Source organism: Anolis carolinensis, chromosome 1 (genome assembly GCF_035594765.1).
Source record: "Anolis carolinensis isolate JA03-04 chromosome 1, rAnoCar3.1.pri, whole genome shotgun sequence".
Taxonomy (NCBI): domain Eukaryota; kingdom Metazoa; phylum Chordata; class Lepidosauria; order Squamata; family Dactyloidae; genus Anolis; species Anolis carolinensis.
The window spans coordinates 50,343,784-50,360,948 of NC_085841.1; the positions used below are offsets into that span (position 1 = coordinate 50,343,784).

At 39.5% G+C, this 17,165-nt stretch overlaps 1 protein-coding gene across 3 annotated transcripts in view; it reads right to left on the minus strand.

Annotated features, from left to right (window-relative positions):
• Positions 1-3,714: 3,714 nt before the first annotated feature.
• Positions 3,715-17,165, minus strand: part of abcc10 (ATP binding cassette subfamily C member 10) — a 36,460-nt gene continuing 23,009 nt past the window's right edge. For 2 of the 3 annotated variants that reach the window (XM_016990616.2, XM_008125391.3), the window contains 10 exons: positions 15,155-15,299; positions 14,266-14,449; positions 13,180-13,523; positions 12,494-12,663; positions 11,330-11,490; positions 10,751-11,004; positions 9,995-10,140; positions 9,364-9,461; positions 8,225-8,337; positions 3,715-7,854 (listed from right to left, as the gene is read on the minus strand). In XM_016990616.2, coding sequence (XP_016846105.1) covers positions 7,719-7,854; positions 8,225-8,337; positions 9,364-9,461; positions 9,995-10,140; positions 10,751-11,004; positions 11,330-11,490; positions 12,494-12,663; positions 13,180-13,523; positions 14,266-14,449; positions 15,155-15,299 — 1,751 coding nt within the window. In that variant the 3' untranslated portion in view covers positions 3,715-7,718. Of the gene's footprint in view, positions 7,855-8,224; positions 8,338-9,363; positions 9,462-9,994; positions 10,141-10,750; positions 11,005-11,329; positions 11,491-12,493; positions 12,664-13,179; positions 13,524-14,265; positions 14,450-15,154; positions 15,300-17,165 lie in introns of those variants that run through there. The other variant, XM_062974167.1, reaches the window with a different exon arrangement.

The window sequence follows — 17,165 nt, forward strand, 5'->3', positions numbered from 1 at the left end:
TATTTTTCTGCCTTTCAGAAATTGTATTTATGTTTTTGCTTGTTCTCTACTCAGTCTAAAGATGCTGAAGGTGTCCTGATTGCCCTAGGCTTTAAAACTAGAGGTTTAAACTGTTATATTTTGACCAGAAAGAAGCATTTCTCAACCTGTGGATCCCCAGGTGTTTTAGCTTACAACTCCCAGAAATCCCAGCCAGTTTATCAGCTATTCTGGGAGTTAAAGGCCAAAACATCTGGGGACCCACAGGTTGAGAACCACTGGCATACATGAAGCTTGCTCTCACTCACTGGGGATGGAAGTTGGAGAAGCCATGCCATTTGTGTTGGTATGATTGCATATAAAGACTATGTGAGTTCTGTTATTCTGAAGGACTATTTTTATGCAATCCCACAAGCTTATTTTGCTGTTTTGAACTCTGTGAAAATAAGAGTACATTTACATTTCCTTTTCATGTGTTGCTACTGTGTCTTTGATGGACAAGCTTCTATATTAACCGCAACAGCTTCCACACCCCAGACCCCCTGGGTAACACATACAGCAAGGATACACTGCAATTTTTTTACATGACCCCACTTGTTCAATCCCTAAGAAGACACGAGGGCTTTCATTAAAATCATTTCATCCTCTCTTCATGATCCCAAGCACTCTCCATTTCATTTTAGGATTAACAACGGATAATTTATCATATACTGGTGTTTATTACTTTGGGATGCTCTTACAATTATTAGTTAACTATTGTATATCAAACTTTGAACCTCTTGGTCCTTCGCAAGCCTAGTACAAAGATTTGGAGCTCTGACAAATGAAGAAGATTTCTTTGATCTCACTTGCAGTTGATAATTGCAACTTTAAACTGAGCTCATGGATCAGCCTGGGCAATCTCAGGCATCCACCCATTTGTCTTAAGATTTTTCTAGGCAAAAGGTTTTGTCATGATTCTTTTAATAGCAGATGTTGTTCCTGCAAACAGACACCACCAGAGAATGCTAAAGATTTCTCTCATATGTGTGTGTGTGTGAGAGAGATATCTCAATCATAGAACAATTCATGGGAAGTGAATCCAGAAATAGTTCTAAATATCATCACTCAAAATTGTGTGTGTAGAGTTAATTGATATTTTTGTCTTTTTCTTATAAAATCTTTATGAGAATACATTTTACCTCTCTATTTCTCTGATCTGCCAATCACTACATTGGGAGAGAAAGCTCTGCTTTGAGGTGATTCTCACCTCTTCTGTCCAGATCAACGGCAAACAGAAGAGAAACACTGAATATCCCAAAAGACACCCAGTTACAGCCCACCGGGAGTGGCCCAAACTTACTGGCCTTTAAAGAGCTCATTCATGTAGCCTGTGTATATAACCACCAGAATGAGTCCTTTTTCTCTTAACACACCTGTTTTTTTTTTAATCGTGTCAGAAGCGACTTGAGAACATACTGCAAGTTGCTTCTGGTGTGAAAGAACTGGCCGTGTACAGAGACGATGCCCAGATGTTATCGCCCTGCTGGAAGGCTTCCCTCATGTCCCTGCAAGCTAGAACTTGCCACCATGGCTCCTATAACACACCTTGTGCAGGGAAGGTAGTGATCCCACACAAAACTTACTGCCAGTTTTACAGAAACCTTAATAGAAGCTAGTATCAAAAACATGATTTACTGCTCTGACTTCAATCTTACTTCATGCAGTAATATTTTTTTCATTTTTTTAACATTTAAAAATACTTGCAAGTCAGCGTAACATGAGACTTCTGCATGAAGTATACCGTAATTCATTGCATAATAGTCACACCTTTTAACTCCTTTTTTTGTTGAAATGACTATTGCACAATGAAAAAAAATGGTGTATTGTGTTTGCTAGTTTCTGGTTTTTGTTAAAAAGTTGTCTTATCTCCAAAAGGAGAGAGAGGTCCTTGCATGTTTAAACTGTCTTTGAGGGGGAAGAGAGGAGGGAGAACTCCATTTTTTGTTTTGTTTATAATTGCTTGCGACAATTATGAGAGGAAAGGGAAAAAACATTTTGGGACTCATAAGGGGTGTGTGCCAACTATTATGTGGTAATAAACATATATTTATGTATTACAATATTTATATTCCACTCTATATCCAAGAATCTAGATGTGGCATACAATAAAATCAGTATGAATGGTTTAAAACAAAAATAATGTAAAGGATTTTAAACCATCTACCACCTCAGACAGATTAAATATCAAAACAGTTTGGAACCACTCACATGCGAAGTCAGACAAAATTAATCATGCCCCACAGCTATGTTTTTACTTGGCACTGGAATGGCATCAGCCCTAGCATCAGGTGCCATAGCAGAGAAGGTCCAATCAAATGTAGTTGCTGAATGTGATTAAGAAGATATCTGGGGGAGCAATTAAAGTACAGGTATTCCTCATGTAACAAAGTCGATGTACTCCTAAATTTACTTATTTGACAGAATCTTTGGTGCCAAAATCAGAAAGAACATGGGGGAAAATGGAGTAGAATTGCACACACAAAGGGAAGGTCAGTTCAACTTATTTCAATATATTTCAGTGACTTGTTTATTCAAAATTCACAGAAGAAACATCCAGATCAGGTAAGACATAAGAAAACAAAAGTAAATGGAACCTTCTGTAGAATGCTAGAAACCTTTTTCTAGGATGCATCTGCTGTTTATTTTGTGTATTGTGGACAGGCAGACACACACAGCTATAAAAGGGTCAGTAGAAGAGAATTCAAGAGTGCATCTATACCATAAAGTTAATGCAATTTGACACCACTTTGCTATGGTTCTGATGTGGAATTCTGGGAGTTGTAGTTTGGTGGGGCACCAGCACTCTAGTAGATATGGCTAAAGACTTAGTAAAACTACAACTTTTATGATTCCATAGCATTGAGGCATGGCAGTTAAAGCAGTGCATTAATTGTAGATGCACCCTGGTTATTTTCAGTTTTAACTTTCCTTCAATTTATTGCAGTCATGTTGATACAACTCAACATTCAGGAAGTGGAATATGAGGTCGGTCTCTCTCTCTCTCTCTCTCTCTATATATATATATATATATGTGTGTGTGTGTGTGTGTGTGTGTGTGTGTGTATACAGTGTTTCCTCACTACTTCGTGGTTTGTCTTTTGCGGATTCACTGTTTTGCGGTTTTTCAATAAACTAAAAGAATATTATAAATCATAAAAAATTAAAATTTACAGGCCGAGGAAGGAGAAGCCGAAGGGAGAGAAAATCAGCCCAAGTGGCAATGGGAGAAGGAGGTGATTCATTAACATACAATTGGTTGATAAAGACTTAAAATAGTGTATAACTACTAAAATAATGTATAAATATATAGCAGCCCTACTTTGCGGATTTTCACTTATTGTGGGTGGTCCTGGAACCTAACCTCCGCGATAAGTGAGGGAACAATGTATATATATTTTCTTTATATGATAGCAACCTATGACATAATACCTTAATCCGGAATACCTGTATGAAAATTCATGGCTATTAGGATATTGTAGAAAATCTAATTCCGAGTTCATTGTACATTTATTGGCTGGATCTATACTGCCGTATAATGCAGTTTCAGAATACAAATTGTCTGCATTGAGCTGGATTATATGACAGTGTAGATCCACCAATGTTTCCATTCTTCACCAAGTGTATTCCTATTCATATAGCCAAAACAACAATGACACCAAGGTACAAGAAGGAGAAGACGACTCAGGATAACACTGAAGTTTGCAAAAATATATTTTATTTTTAAATCCACCCAACAATATCACATGCACTGAGCATGTTCAGTAGTCACAAAACGATGACCAAAAGTTGAGGTGAATGAAAAGATTTCTGTCATCGTTTAGCCCAAGCATCAGAACCATTTTGGAAACATTCAGGGTCTTCCTTCCTGACCCATGATTTTAAAAGCTGTTTTAACCTCATTCAGGTCATTGAATCTGAAACCACATAGGTTGTCCTTCAGAGGTCCACACAGGTAAAAGTCAGAAAGGGCCAAATCGGGGCAATAGGGTGGATGAGGCACTACTGACCAGCTCATTTTTGCAATCGCCTGGGTTGTGAAAAATGACTTGTGTGGGCATGCATTATCATGATGAAACTAGATGGAACAAATGTCTTAGTGGTCTCTTCTTTCTTAATGCCTCCTTAGGTTTCTTAAGTGTGATTACATAGATTTTGCTGTTGATTGTGGCACCATGTTGCAAAAAATCAACAAGAATAACACCCTTTGCGTCCCAAAACACTGTTGTCATAACCCCCTGTGCTGATCTGGTAGAATTTTTTGGAACATGGAGAACCACTGTCAGTAGTGCCTCACCCACCCTACAGCCTATGTGGTTTTAGATCCAATGACGTTAAAGCACCTTTAAAATCATGAGTCAGGCAAGACCCTGAATTTTTCCAAAATGGGGTTGATGCCTGGGTTTAACAGCGGCACAAACATATACAAATTGATGGTGATTATGTTGAATGGTAGTTTTGTGTAGAGGATAGTTCAGGCTATGATCTGTTGCAACTTCTGCTGTTATATGTTCATTCATAATATTTTTATGACACAGGAGGCAAAATCTTTTTACCTACCTTCATATATATATATATGTATACGTATGTATGGCTGGAGTTACATTTTAAAAAATGTACCTATTCCAAGTTACATACAAATACAACTTAAGAACAAACCAAAATAACCTATTTTATTCAGAACTTGGGGACTGCCTGTAATTATATTTCACCAACTTGATAGATTTAGGCAATTTTGCCTGGATGGAGACAACCGCTTATAGAAGAGGGATCCCCATTTCACACTGTAGTCATCTAAAAATGTCCATACAGAAGCACTTGTTTGCATCAGGTATGCATCCAATAATCACACCTGTTAATTTACTTCTCCCCTTTAGCAGTCACTGCCAATTATCTTCTAGGCTAAGAAAACTTATCTCCTTGATTTGTTAAATACAGTTCTGCTTCTTTTGAAGCAGGGCCATCTAGGGTTTCACACTGCAGCTTTGGGGCAAGAAGTAGCGGTTTGGAGTTTCCCACTTTTCATAACCAGCGTCTTTAAGGGGAATCCCCAAATACTTTATTTCACCTTTTGCTGTATGTATTGTGTAAAGATGCATATTATTTTGTCAATTGAAGATATGTGGCCTTTTTGCACCCACCTGACACCATGCATGTTCATCCTGCAGTCCTTAAAGAGTGATGTAAAGTGTCAGAACACCCCAATAATCTCTTCCACAAAATACTGAGAAGAAAATGGGAACTGAAACTAATATGTAGTTAACTTTTAGTGGGAGATGAAGAGAATAGGGATGGAAGGTTGGACCCTGCAGCCTCAATTTCTGCCCATGTAAGCCTCTAAATTCAATATATTGCAAGTCGCATAGCATGTTTATAGTTTATATTTTCCCAAGGTGTTTCATAAAGTTCATGATGTCTCCTTGTCTTTGAAGGTCAGCATACAAGGCCGTACAGTGACAGTCCATATTTTACTCATCTAGATTTGCAGGAGTATATCACCACCATCACTTATCAAGGTCATCCTAAAACACAAGTTTATCTTCATGTGGTTGTCCAAAACCTCAACCTTGTCTTCTAGAAAACTAAAAGCTTCTTGCAGTTTACTATTTGGAACCAATCTCAGCTGTAAAGCCTCTATGGCCTGTACCTTCTGTCCATTTTGAAGCATGTGTTTATTTTGCATTTGTAGGCCATAAGGCAGCATATAAACCTGCTTGTAATTCTCCATGTAACAGTTTTGTATGTATCTAGAAATATAGCTAGCAGAACATTTAGCACTATTATGACACAAGTATTCCCTTGCAAAATATTCTCTCAGGCCTCTTAATTTGTGGACTAGATTTCTTTTGTCTTTGTTTTTGAGTTGTAATTTTAGCCTCAAGATCTACTGTGCACCCTGCTTTTGATGAAAAATTCTGAGCTCATTTGCTTGATCTTATGTTGCAGCAGTATCAAGTTTCTAGTTAGCAATTTCATCAAGTTTCACCTTAATTCAATTAATATTGTTATATTGAGCTCCTGTCACAGGTGCTTAATTTGTGATGCTACTTAACACTGACGGCTAGTGCCTTTACTGGGAAATCTTGTCCATCTTTTACCTCTCATTGTTGGGCTATCATGATCATTGATGTGGCCTCTTTTTGAGACGGGTTTAGCTACAAAAAAAGCACTGAGGAAAGTTTCTCCATGCTCCAATTAAACCTGACATATTTTAGTAGGAGACTGATAGTTATAAACAGATTTCTTTGCACAGAGTATTAGAAGAATGTGTGATTAGTTTGGGGACTGGAGAATGTGCAAAAATCAGCCATCTTTCTAATTTCTGTGATAGTACCTTGCTTTTTTCTTTTATTCTCCACTTCAATATTATCTGCATGTACATAAAAACAGAAAATTGTGTATCAAAGATTTTCCTGCTCATCCTGATCTTCCATGTATTCTTTTGTGACCTAGGATGAATGGGATATATTGTGAACTCTGTGTTCCAGGTTGTTACCATGGGGCATATCACTACACCTAGCAATGTATAGAAATACTCGGGCTGGCACATTTTGTTACCAAGACATGCCATTCTCATTTGGAACAAGGTGGAATACTTTCCAATGAAACATATGTTAGATCCCAATTTGAAAACGTATACCAGATTGGTGGTGGCAAAGATGCAGTGGTGGCAAAGATGCAGTGGTGGCAGATGAGAATTGTATTTGTATAGAATCCTCTAGTGGTAATTTTGGGAGGGGGTCAAATACCCTGGCCTGTGACCAAACTGAAAAAATGTAGGGACATCAACGTTATGGATAAAATTATTTGAATCTGCTCTGATATACTTCTCCATGATAATAACGATATTTTAGTTTGCGCTGCTCAAAAATGTAGACAAATGCTTTAGTGATGTCATAAAGATGTCCAGGTGGGTTCCAACACAGCGAGACTTTGCTCCCTACAAAAGCCCTCCCTAAATCCCACCATATTGATTTCTGGACAGTTTAGTCAGCCATTTTTGAATAAGGTTCTGAAGTATTTAAATTCCAAGGCTTCATAGTTAAAATGAATTATAACTATTTCAATCTAATTTTGGGTGTGGTTATCAGATGCAGACAGATTTGATCATCTTGTTGGATATGCTGGGAACTGGATATGGGATGGCTTCCACTACCATTGAATATGTTATTTTTCTAAGGCAACTGTCTGGGACAAAACATGGAGGCACTGATTGTTACTGGACAACTCCTGTTTCATTCTGGTCATTGGCCAGTAGGGTGCCTCACAGTTCTGTCTCAATTCGGTGCAACATGAAACTATTGGGAAAGGTTGTCCAGAGTTTTCCAGTTTAATGCCAACCACCGTTTAGAAAGGAAATCTTGACAGCAGCTCTGCTTTCATTCTGTAGTAGATCATAGTGACAACTCAGAAAGTCTTGATCTTTTAAAAGAAATAGATTCCTCAAACCATACATCACAAACCCCTTAGAAAAAGACATTAATTCTCTGTAAAATAATTATGTACTTCTCAATCTGAAAAAAACATATCTGTTCATACACTTGGGAGTACATATCTTCTTCTGCTGGCTCCTTAGCAGGATGTGGAGTACATATATGACTGTCCTGAAGATGAAGGGAAATATCAGGGGGGAAAGCCCTGTTGTTAGAGGGAAGGCTTCCAGGTACATGGTACTAACTTCTTTAGTCTTTTCAGTGGGATCATTGTTGCCCACTATGCAGGAGGTGCTGAAATAAAGAGTCCTGCTTCTGGCTGAGACTGATGGGAGAATCGAGCTCTGCTACCTTGCCAGCATGCATCACCAGTACTCGGTCTGAGTCCAAGATTGTGTTCAACCTGGCAAAAACAAACAAGAGCATGAATAGTCAGAGGATGCTTGGAGAAAAGGCAAATATCTAAAAAAAACTCAAAACCCATTGCCTTATTTTACAGCAGAACATAAAGACAGGATCTGTACATCTTTCTCCTATAATTCCAAAGCCCTGCTGGATTATATAAAAGGCATATGTAGTTCAGCAGTCATGTGCACTAATGTTCCCAACTCTTGTGCTAATTGGCACAGCAATGAGTGCCATTTCATTCACAGACTTGCAGTGTAAGTGCCAGAAGAAAATAAAGCTGAGAGAAGATAATTTATACTAGCTGAGTGATATGATTGTTGCCATTTGAGAGTCATGAGAATGAACATGAAAGCAAAAGTAAACACCTGTGAGCAATAGTCAGCACAGTTTTATCTGCAAATCTCTGGCGAATGGTCTCTTGGAGCAATCTGTCTGTCTTCTGATCCACACTTGCGGTGGCCTCATCAATGCACAGAATCTGTGATTCAGACAAAAAAAGAGAAGATTTATTCAGATTTTTAAAAAAAGGATTTTTGGCCAATGCACTGGTTGAATGAACTATGGCCCTTCAGCTGGCCTGGATTAGCATTCCCACAAGTCTCATACCATTGGCCAAGTTGGCTGGCACTTTAGGGACAAAGGTTCTTCATCCTGTCTTTCATATTCACAGAAAACATTTAAGTCAATTTAGTTGTTAAGCCAACCAATAAGGCATGAAGGCAGTCACTTTCTCCAAGTTTCTTGTTCCAAGGTCCTTGTCTTCAATGCCATACTCCATTCCATATTCCATTTAGCCGCCATAGCAAATAACCCACTGACAGAAACTGCTTTCTACCCATTTATCTAATCACCTTTCACAGCTATCAAATCAAAGCTAGAAGCACCATATACGACACCCTGTAGTAGCAAACTCTATAAAGGATTATTTACTTTATGAGAAAAGTGTTAGATTAGATCCAGAGTAAGTTAATTATGTAAACTACAGTAGAGTCTCACTTATCCAACATAAACAGGCCAGCAGAACGTTGGATAAGCGAATATGTTGGATAATAAGGAGGGATCAATGAAAAGTCTATTAAACATCAAATTAGGTTATGATTTTACAAATTAAGCACCAAAACATCATGTTATACAACAAATTTGACAGAAAAAGTAGTTCAATATGCAGTAATGCTATGTAGTAATTACTGTATTTATGAATTTAGCACCAAAATATCACGATGTATTGAAAACATTGACTACAAAAATGCGTTGGATAATCCAGAATGTTGGATAAGTGAGACTCTACCACTTTTTGCCAAAATTAAAGTCCTGAACAAAGTAATCTTCCTATTAGAATGTGTGCAAGCAAGCAAGCTCTGAGATATGTTATCTTCCCTATGAAATATACCACGATTATCCAAAAGCTACAGTATAAATCCTCCCCAGTCAAACATACCAAGGGTATCCTAAATTCAAAATTTTTACCACATACAGGCTTGCATTTTGAAATTATAGCACTTACTTTAGCCTGGGTCAAGAGAGCTCTGGCCAAACAAACAAGCTGCCTTTGTCCTACAGAAAGACTCTTTCCTCTCTCCCCCAGCTCACAGTCCAATCCACCTGAATGAAGAAAGAGACCGAAATTAATTTTTGAATTTTTAAGTACATTTTAGACCTTCATCTCAGCACTAGTTCATGAGCTGGAGTGACAGAAAGGGGACTGGTAGTTTGTAGCAATTCACATCTCTGACAAAGAGATAGTATGGAATGAGAGAGAATCTAAAATGGACAGAATGATTGAATACTGGAGAAGACTTCTATTAAGTGAATAGTTAAGACTTCTGGCAAGACTGCTAAACAAAGCAGGAAAAAGAGGATTGCATAAAAGAAAAAGGTGGGTTGCCCATTTTCAACTATAGTCTTCTTTAACACTACAACATGAAGTCTCTGACTAATTACACTTTAAGGAATGCAGTGCTTTCTGGGAAACAAGTTCTCCATGCCAGTCTATGGTAGGTTCCTCCGGTGTCCAACTGCTCTGAATATTGCTGGTTTCTGCCCTGTTTATTACACTGATCAGCATATAAATCCATTAAATTTCTAATAAGAACTCTATCAAACATAAACCTTTCTTCCCCAAACACTAGACTCACCCATCCGTTTAATTACTGCCTGCAGGTGACATTGCTGCAGGACTTGGTACAAGTCATTATCTGTGTGCTGTCCCTGAGGATCCAGGTTCTCGCGGACTGTCCCACTGAACAAAAATGGGTCTTGAGGGATGATGGCCAATCTAGACCTAAAAGAGGAAGGATTGCCAGAAGGCAAAGTTTAGAGTAAAACAAAGGTAAGTTGAGAGATAGCTGACATCAACATACAGCCTCTATCTGTTCTCATTAAACTGATTTTTAAGCTACTGAGTAAGAGACTGGGGACAATTACCATCATTGTTCAGAGGCTGAGTAATTACTAGTTTAACACACTACAAGCAGGGCTAGAGAATAGGCAGAAAAGGATTTTCACTGATGTCATGCCACTGCTAAATATTCTAATTACCCATATTTCATCACGTAATAGTCACCACCACATAACAGTTGCACCCCCTTTTGGGGAAGGCAAAATAGGACATAATAGCTGCACTCTTAGTTCACTCGCCTGTGTGGGTGCTTCCTTTGGGGTTGCAGCCATATGGGCGTGTGAACCATCACCCACCTATGGCTGAGCCCTCAGACTGACTATTATGCAGTAAAAGAAGCTCCTCAAATGGGGCTTTGTTCACCATATAATCATCAACCACCCCCCCCCCCCCCAAAATGGAGGAGGAAAGTGCAATCATTATGCAATGAAATAGGGTAAATTACATTGAATGTTCCAAGTTGTTGTCAAAGTGCCTGCTGAACATGACGTACCTCAGCTCCTTTAAGCCTACAGAACAGGTGTCAATATTGTCCAGGAGGATTTGGCCACCTTTCAGCTCCACCATTCGGAAAAGGGCCAAAAAGAGAGTGGATTTGCCAGAGCCAGTGCGCCCAACTATCCCTACTTTCTCCCCAGGATAAATAGTAAAGGTTACCCCATCAAGGGCATTGGGTAAGTCAGGTCTATAGGCCAAGACAACTTGCTGGAATTCAATGTGACCCTGGCTTGGCCAGTCAGGTCTAACCTTAAAGAAAGAAGAGAAAAACAGTAACAGTGAATGACAAGAACTCCCACAGTACCCTACTGTAGCCCCCCCCCTTTTATCTATTCTCATAAACACTAGCGAAAGTAGAGCAGATCCTGCTGTCCTTCTGTGGCAGTACTTATTGCCTTCCAATTGGAAGTTGGTAACGATTTAGCACATATTTGGCCATGATGCTAAGAAAGGCTCCAAATGAATCTGCCTAATGTCCAAGTACAATTCATGACAAATGTGGATAGAATTCACTATTAGCATGTCTGATATCCTAATGAACATGGCTTTAAGAGTCCTAAGACGACAGCCTTACCTGGATCAATTTCTCCTGAGGCTCTATGGGAATCTCTGTGGCATATTCCTCTGTTCGTTCTACACTCACCATCATGGTTTCAGTTTGAGTGAAGCTGGTAATGAGTCCAGACAGTAAATTTGTGACTGATAGGGCATATGAAAGGGCCAGGCCCACAAGACCTGAAAGGAAAAAGAGACTGCAATTAAGAAAAAAACAAAATGGAAGCGAGACTGTGGATATGAGGGACAGCTGCACATTTCTAAGACTGGAAAAGAAATAAATGAGAAAGGAGGTAGGAATGCAAGGCATTGCAAGTCCACCTTGGAAGTAATGGACAGCATGATGCTCTTTGGACCAAGGTAACTGTAAAACATTTTTACAATGGGTAGTAGTGTCTATTTATTCTTCCATTCTTGGTGCATGAATCACTTGCCTAAACCACAGATATGCAAGGTAAGACATATTGCTTTTACTTTTGCTACTATCACCAATGTATGGCCTAGTACAGGCATGGGCAAACTTTTTTGTAAGGGGGGAGTATGCTAAGCCAGGTCTGGGGGGGGGGGGAAGGCTGAGGATTGGCAGGGCGGAGGCCAAGGGCAGTTGGTGGGAGGGGGGAGAGGGTTTCACACATGGCTACGCGAAGCTCTTGGGAGAGCTCTGCGCAGCCGCATTTGACCAGGAGGGCTGGGGGCGGAGCTGTGACACACGGCCAGGGATGGAGGCAAGAGCCTAAGGGGCTGCATCCAGCCCATAAGTCTGGGTTTGCCCATGCCTCGTCCAGCTTGATTGAGATGCTTGAGAAGAGTCCTGCCTCCAACTAAAAGATTGCAGCAGATAATTGCTCTTCAGTTTGGTCACACTTTTCCTCTGCCTTATCTTCTATTTTTGTAAAAAACAAAACAAAAACATGCAGAGAGAAAAGAACACACAGAGAAAAATGTACTGTGACATATTGAAAATAGGTTTCCTATTCTATGTAATAATTATATCGTATCACAATAATATATTAACAGTAGGTCCTGGATCTAGAAAACTACTTTTCAGTTTCTTCTCAGCTCTCTATTCTCAGAAGGGAAAAAGAAAACGAGGATGCACCTTTGAGAGTGAGGGGAAAGGATGAAAGACATCAGTAAGGAGAGATGGCTACAACCTCCTTCAGGGTATTGTCATTTGGCTCACCTGGATTTCCAAGTTTCCTCTGGTGCTGGATGATTGCTATTCCTGCGATAGCAGTAACTACAGCAACTCCGATCATCTGCAGTCGAATGTCTAGCCACTGCATGGCAGTGTTGCTAGCAAAACGGCAACGCTGATTCAGCTCTAGTCGCAGTTGGTTCTCTGTCTCAAACCTAGACTGGATGCAGCCCAGAGGTTAATTTCAGGAACAATTTGCCTTATGGTTCTTGATGTCTCTTAATAACTGCCATAGTGCCAAAACCTAAAATCATTTCTGTGTATATTTGCTTAAAGATTTAAAAAAGTGCAGCCCATAGGCCATACACAGTCCCTAGCGCAATTTTTGTAGCCGCTACCATTTCTTTTTTGGGAAAGAATAATTTTGTTTACTGTGTATAAACGTCCACACAGAGCCATAGGGGCCAATTCTTGGTGCCAATGAGAGGCCATTTTATCAGTAGAAATTGATTTCCCAGTTTCTTCCTGTTTAGAGAAATGAGTTATCTCCTGGGCCTAAAACAACTCAGAAAGTTTTAAAAATATGGCAAAATTGCCCCCAGAAGAACTGAAATATAATTTAGGATGTGAGGAGGTGGAGGGTAATTCCCAGGATTCCCTGCAAGGACAATATAGCCCTTTAACGCATCCATCCCTGGTTTATACCTCCTTGGCTAAAAGACACAACTTACCTGTCTGTGGCCCTACTTGCCCGTATTGTGTTGAGCCCTGTCAATGTCTCTGAAAAATGAGTGTAGATAGGGGATAGGGTGAGGCTATAAAGACGCTTGAGCTCGCGGGAGGTGCATCGGTAATAGCGTTGGATGGAATAGTAGATGACTGCCAAGGGCAGCAGAACTAGGCCGATCCAAGGAAGTCCGTAAGTGATCATCACCAACATGCCCAGTAGTCCAAAAATGTTGGCCAGGAAGATGTTGAGAACAAAGGGCAGAGTATCATCAACACAATACAGGTCTGAAGAGAAGCGGTTAAGGATGCGGCCTGTTGGCGTGGTGTCAAAGAAAGTCATTGTGGCCTGGCAGTGAAGAAACAAAGAGTATGAGAAACAGGCGGACAATTTGTAGACCATTTCAGATAATTGGATTTGGAAATTAATCTCAGGGACTGCATGCATTTCAGAATTTTATTTTCTTCTGCATTATATTTGTGCACCCCAAGGTCTGGAATCTCTCCCGTCAGGGGACTGTACTCCGATTACACACTCAAAGGACATGGCTTGCATCCTCCCACCCACAATATGGGAAGTTAAGTTTCGAAAAAAGAGATTTGACAGGTCCTGAACATTTCTCTTCTTTCCAGTTTTTTTTACTCTTTTTTTGGCTAAAGCCTAACCACAAGAAAATGAAGTAGTAAACAGAAACAAAATTCTCAATGCTAAAATGCTGAAGTAAGATCTAACAGCCCATTAGTTGAATAGGGCAGTTTATTATCACCAGGGGAAAATAACATGTTAAAATCTGCGTGACAGAGTGTAAATAGTTTTATCCGAGATACAATCTGATTGGTTTGTTATTTAGATGGAAAAACTATCTGTAAGACAATACTGAATTGGTGGAATCAGTTTACAAATTAACATTGTAAGGCAGCAATTCTATTGTTTGTATTTAGTGTTAACCTAGTTGTTATATAAGACTTGAATTATTTTTTTCTAATTTTAAAATATCTCTAAAACATAAGCTGTTTTTATGCATCCATGTACCTCATCTGCCCACACAGAACTTCCAGGAACCATAGGATCTCTGTCTGAAATACTTTACCTTCACCACCCGCCTAAGCAGCCGATTGTGAATAACAGTAGCAGCATGGATGCTCCCATAGGCAAAGAGGAATGCTCTCAAGATGGTGAAGATGGAATTTGCCCCAGCAATGCAACCATACACAGTCAAGTAAAATTTCACATCTGAAGTGCCATTTGAAGTGCTGGAGACCAAGACTGGAGAACTGGGAAAAAACAGACAAGATTAGTCAGGCTGGGCATTTCAGAGGGTTGGCTCTTTCCCTGACTCCTTTCCTAGCTCTTTTCCCAAATCAGTAACATTCAAAGTTTGAGAGGGAGGGCCTGCTGCTAAGATGGAACCTTCATCTTTCCAACTGCGCTGTTCACCTAGACTTTTGAAGCTGTTGGCCATGTATTACACTCATAATTGTTAGCAGCTCTCATTTGTTCCCCCTGATGGTATCAAAACAGTTGTATACCTAATGAAATATACTCTTTTTCAGGGTGGTGGACAATACTATTCTTTTGCATGATTATGGTGGTGATGATGATTTTATCTTGCTGACGGTTTACCTGTTTAATAGGTATAGGGCGGCTCACAGTGACAACTCACTGGAAGTTTTTATATGCCGACCCACATTGCCAAAAATTTTATTGTTCCAATCACCTCAATCCAAAATTCCAATTTCCTGAATTTATCCTGAATAAATTATCTGGGTAAATTATTTGTTAACTTATCCTCACTTTCTTTTAAGCTTTTATTTGACAATGTGCAATTTGCCACCTGTTTCAGTGAGGGTACAGCTTTTTGCTCATGTCAAAAAAGGACTTCATGAAGGAACTGCTAGAACAATCCATGTATTCATGTGCCTTCACGGGCAGATGTGGTCCCCCAGTCCCAGTCCACCTCAGAGCTTATACTGACGTACACAAGTCCCCCAGGGGAGAAGAGCAGCAGCTGTAAATTGGGCAGAACCGATTGTGTTGTTGATGTGTTGTTGATAGAGGCATTTCCTGCAGGAGGTAGGCTAGAGATCCAGTTTGATAGCCACCAATCAGAAACATTCCTAGAACCTGTAGAAATGCATACATTGAATTTTATTTATTTATTTATTTAATTTTTATACCGCTCTTCTCCCCCAGGGGGACTCAGAGCGGTCCTACACAATGGTAGAATTAAATGCCACATATAATACAACATGTAGAAAAACCAAACATGAAACACAAATGAAAGCTGGTATCCAAATCAAATCAAAACAATTAAAACCATGTGACCATTACAAAAGGGGAAATTTCAAGCCAAAGTCAGAGCCAGTCTGTGTTCGAATTAATATTAATCCATCAGGTCATATCAGATCATATCTTAGGGTGGGCCAAATGCTTGATCCCACAGCCAGGTCTTCAGCTGATTCCTGAAAGATATGAGTGAGGGGGCTTCCCTAATCTCCCTTGGCAAGGAGTTCCACAGCCGCGGAGCCACCACCGAAAAAGCCCTGTCTCATCCCCGCCAACTGCACCTGTGACAGCAGTAGGACCGAGAACAAGGCCTCACTCGAAGATCTTAATCTGCGGGACAGCTGTAGGGGGAGATACGTTCTGAGAGGTAAGTTTGACCAGAGCTGTTTAAGGTTTTGTAGGCCAAAGCCAACACTTTGAATTGTGCCCGGAAGCTAACAGGCAGCCAGTGGAGCTGCTTCAACAGAGGAGTTCTACCTCTCCCAATAAAAAAAATCACTTTGGTCTATGAGAAGTTTAGAAAATTAACCATCGATAACTTTTCTCATCAATTTTTATGTGAGAAAGAAGCCATATGCAAATGCATTACACCATGGCCCTACAAATGGCTATACGTATATTCCACAAAGCGATTAGCTCCTTCTCATGTGAAAATAGAGGTTCTGACGTGTCTACAACAAATATTGTCACATGAAGCAGCTTGTTGCTATATTATTTGATAATATACTGGGCTATCACTATGAATGCTTCAAATTGCAGAGAAAGAGAACAAAAGCATAGACACCCTTCTTTCAATGCACTTTCCTCTATCCACTCTGCAGCACTGATACATCCCTATTATTATTATTATTATTATTATTATTATTATTATTATTATTAATTTATATCCTGATTTTCTCCCCCATCGAGGATTCAAAGTGGCTAACAACAAGGTATAAAACATACAAGGTATATTGGGATAAAAGAAGTAGATATACAGTAGAGTCTCACTAATCCAAGCCTCGCTTATCCAAGCTTCTGGATTATGCAAGCCATTTTGTAGTCAATGTTTTCAATATATCGTGATATTTTGGTGCTAAATTTGTAAATACAGTAATTACAACATAACATTACTGCGTATTGAACTACTTTTTCTGTCAAATTTGTTGTACAACATGATGTTTTGGTGCTTAATTTGTAAAATCATAACCTATTTTGATGTTTAATAGGCTTTTCCTTAATCTCTCCTTATTATCCAAGATATTCGCTTATCCAAGCTTCTGCCGGCCCGTTTAGCTTGGATAAGTGAGACTCTACTGTAATTAAAAAATAACAATTGAAACACAATAAAGCAGTTAGACCCTAATAGAATATGTTACAGATTAAAATATATTCAACACTTTAGGTATAGTTAAAACTAAATAAACATAAACCGAAGCCATTATCCGTCCAATTGCCACTTGTCCATAAAAGTATTGCACAAAAAAGGTTTGACCCAAATGTTACTATGGCACCTATCTCTCTTGTATTATTCTTCATTGAAGACCTGATTCCAGAGAAAAGTTTTTATCTGGCACCTGAAAGTTAGTATGGAGGGGGCCATTCTGATGTCTTTTGGAAGGGAGTTCCAGAGCTGCAGAGCAAACACCGAAAAAGCCCTCTCTTGTTCCCACCAACCGTATTTGCAACAGTGGTGGGATCGAGAGAAGGGCCTCTCCTGTTGAT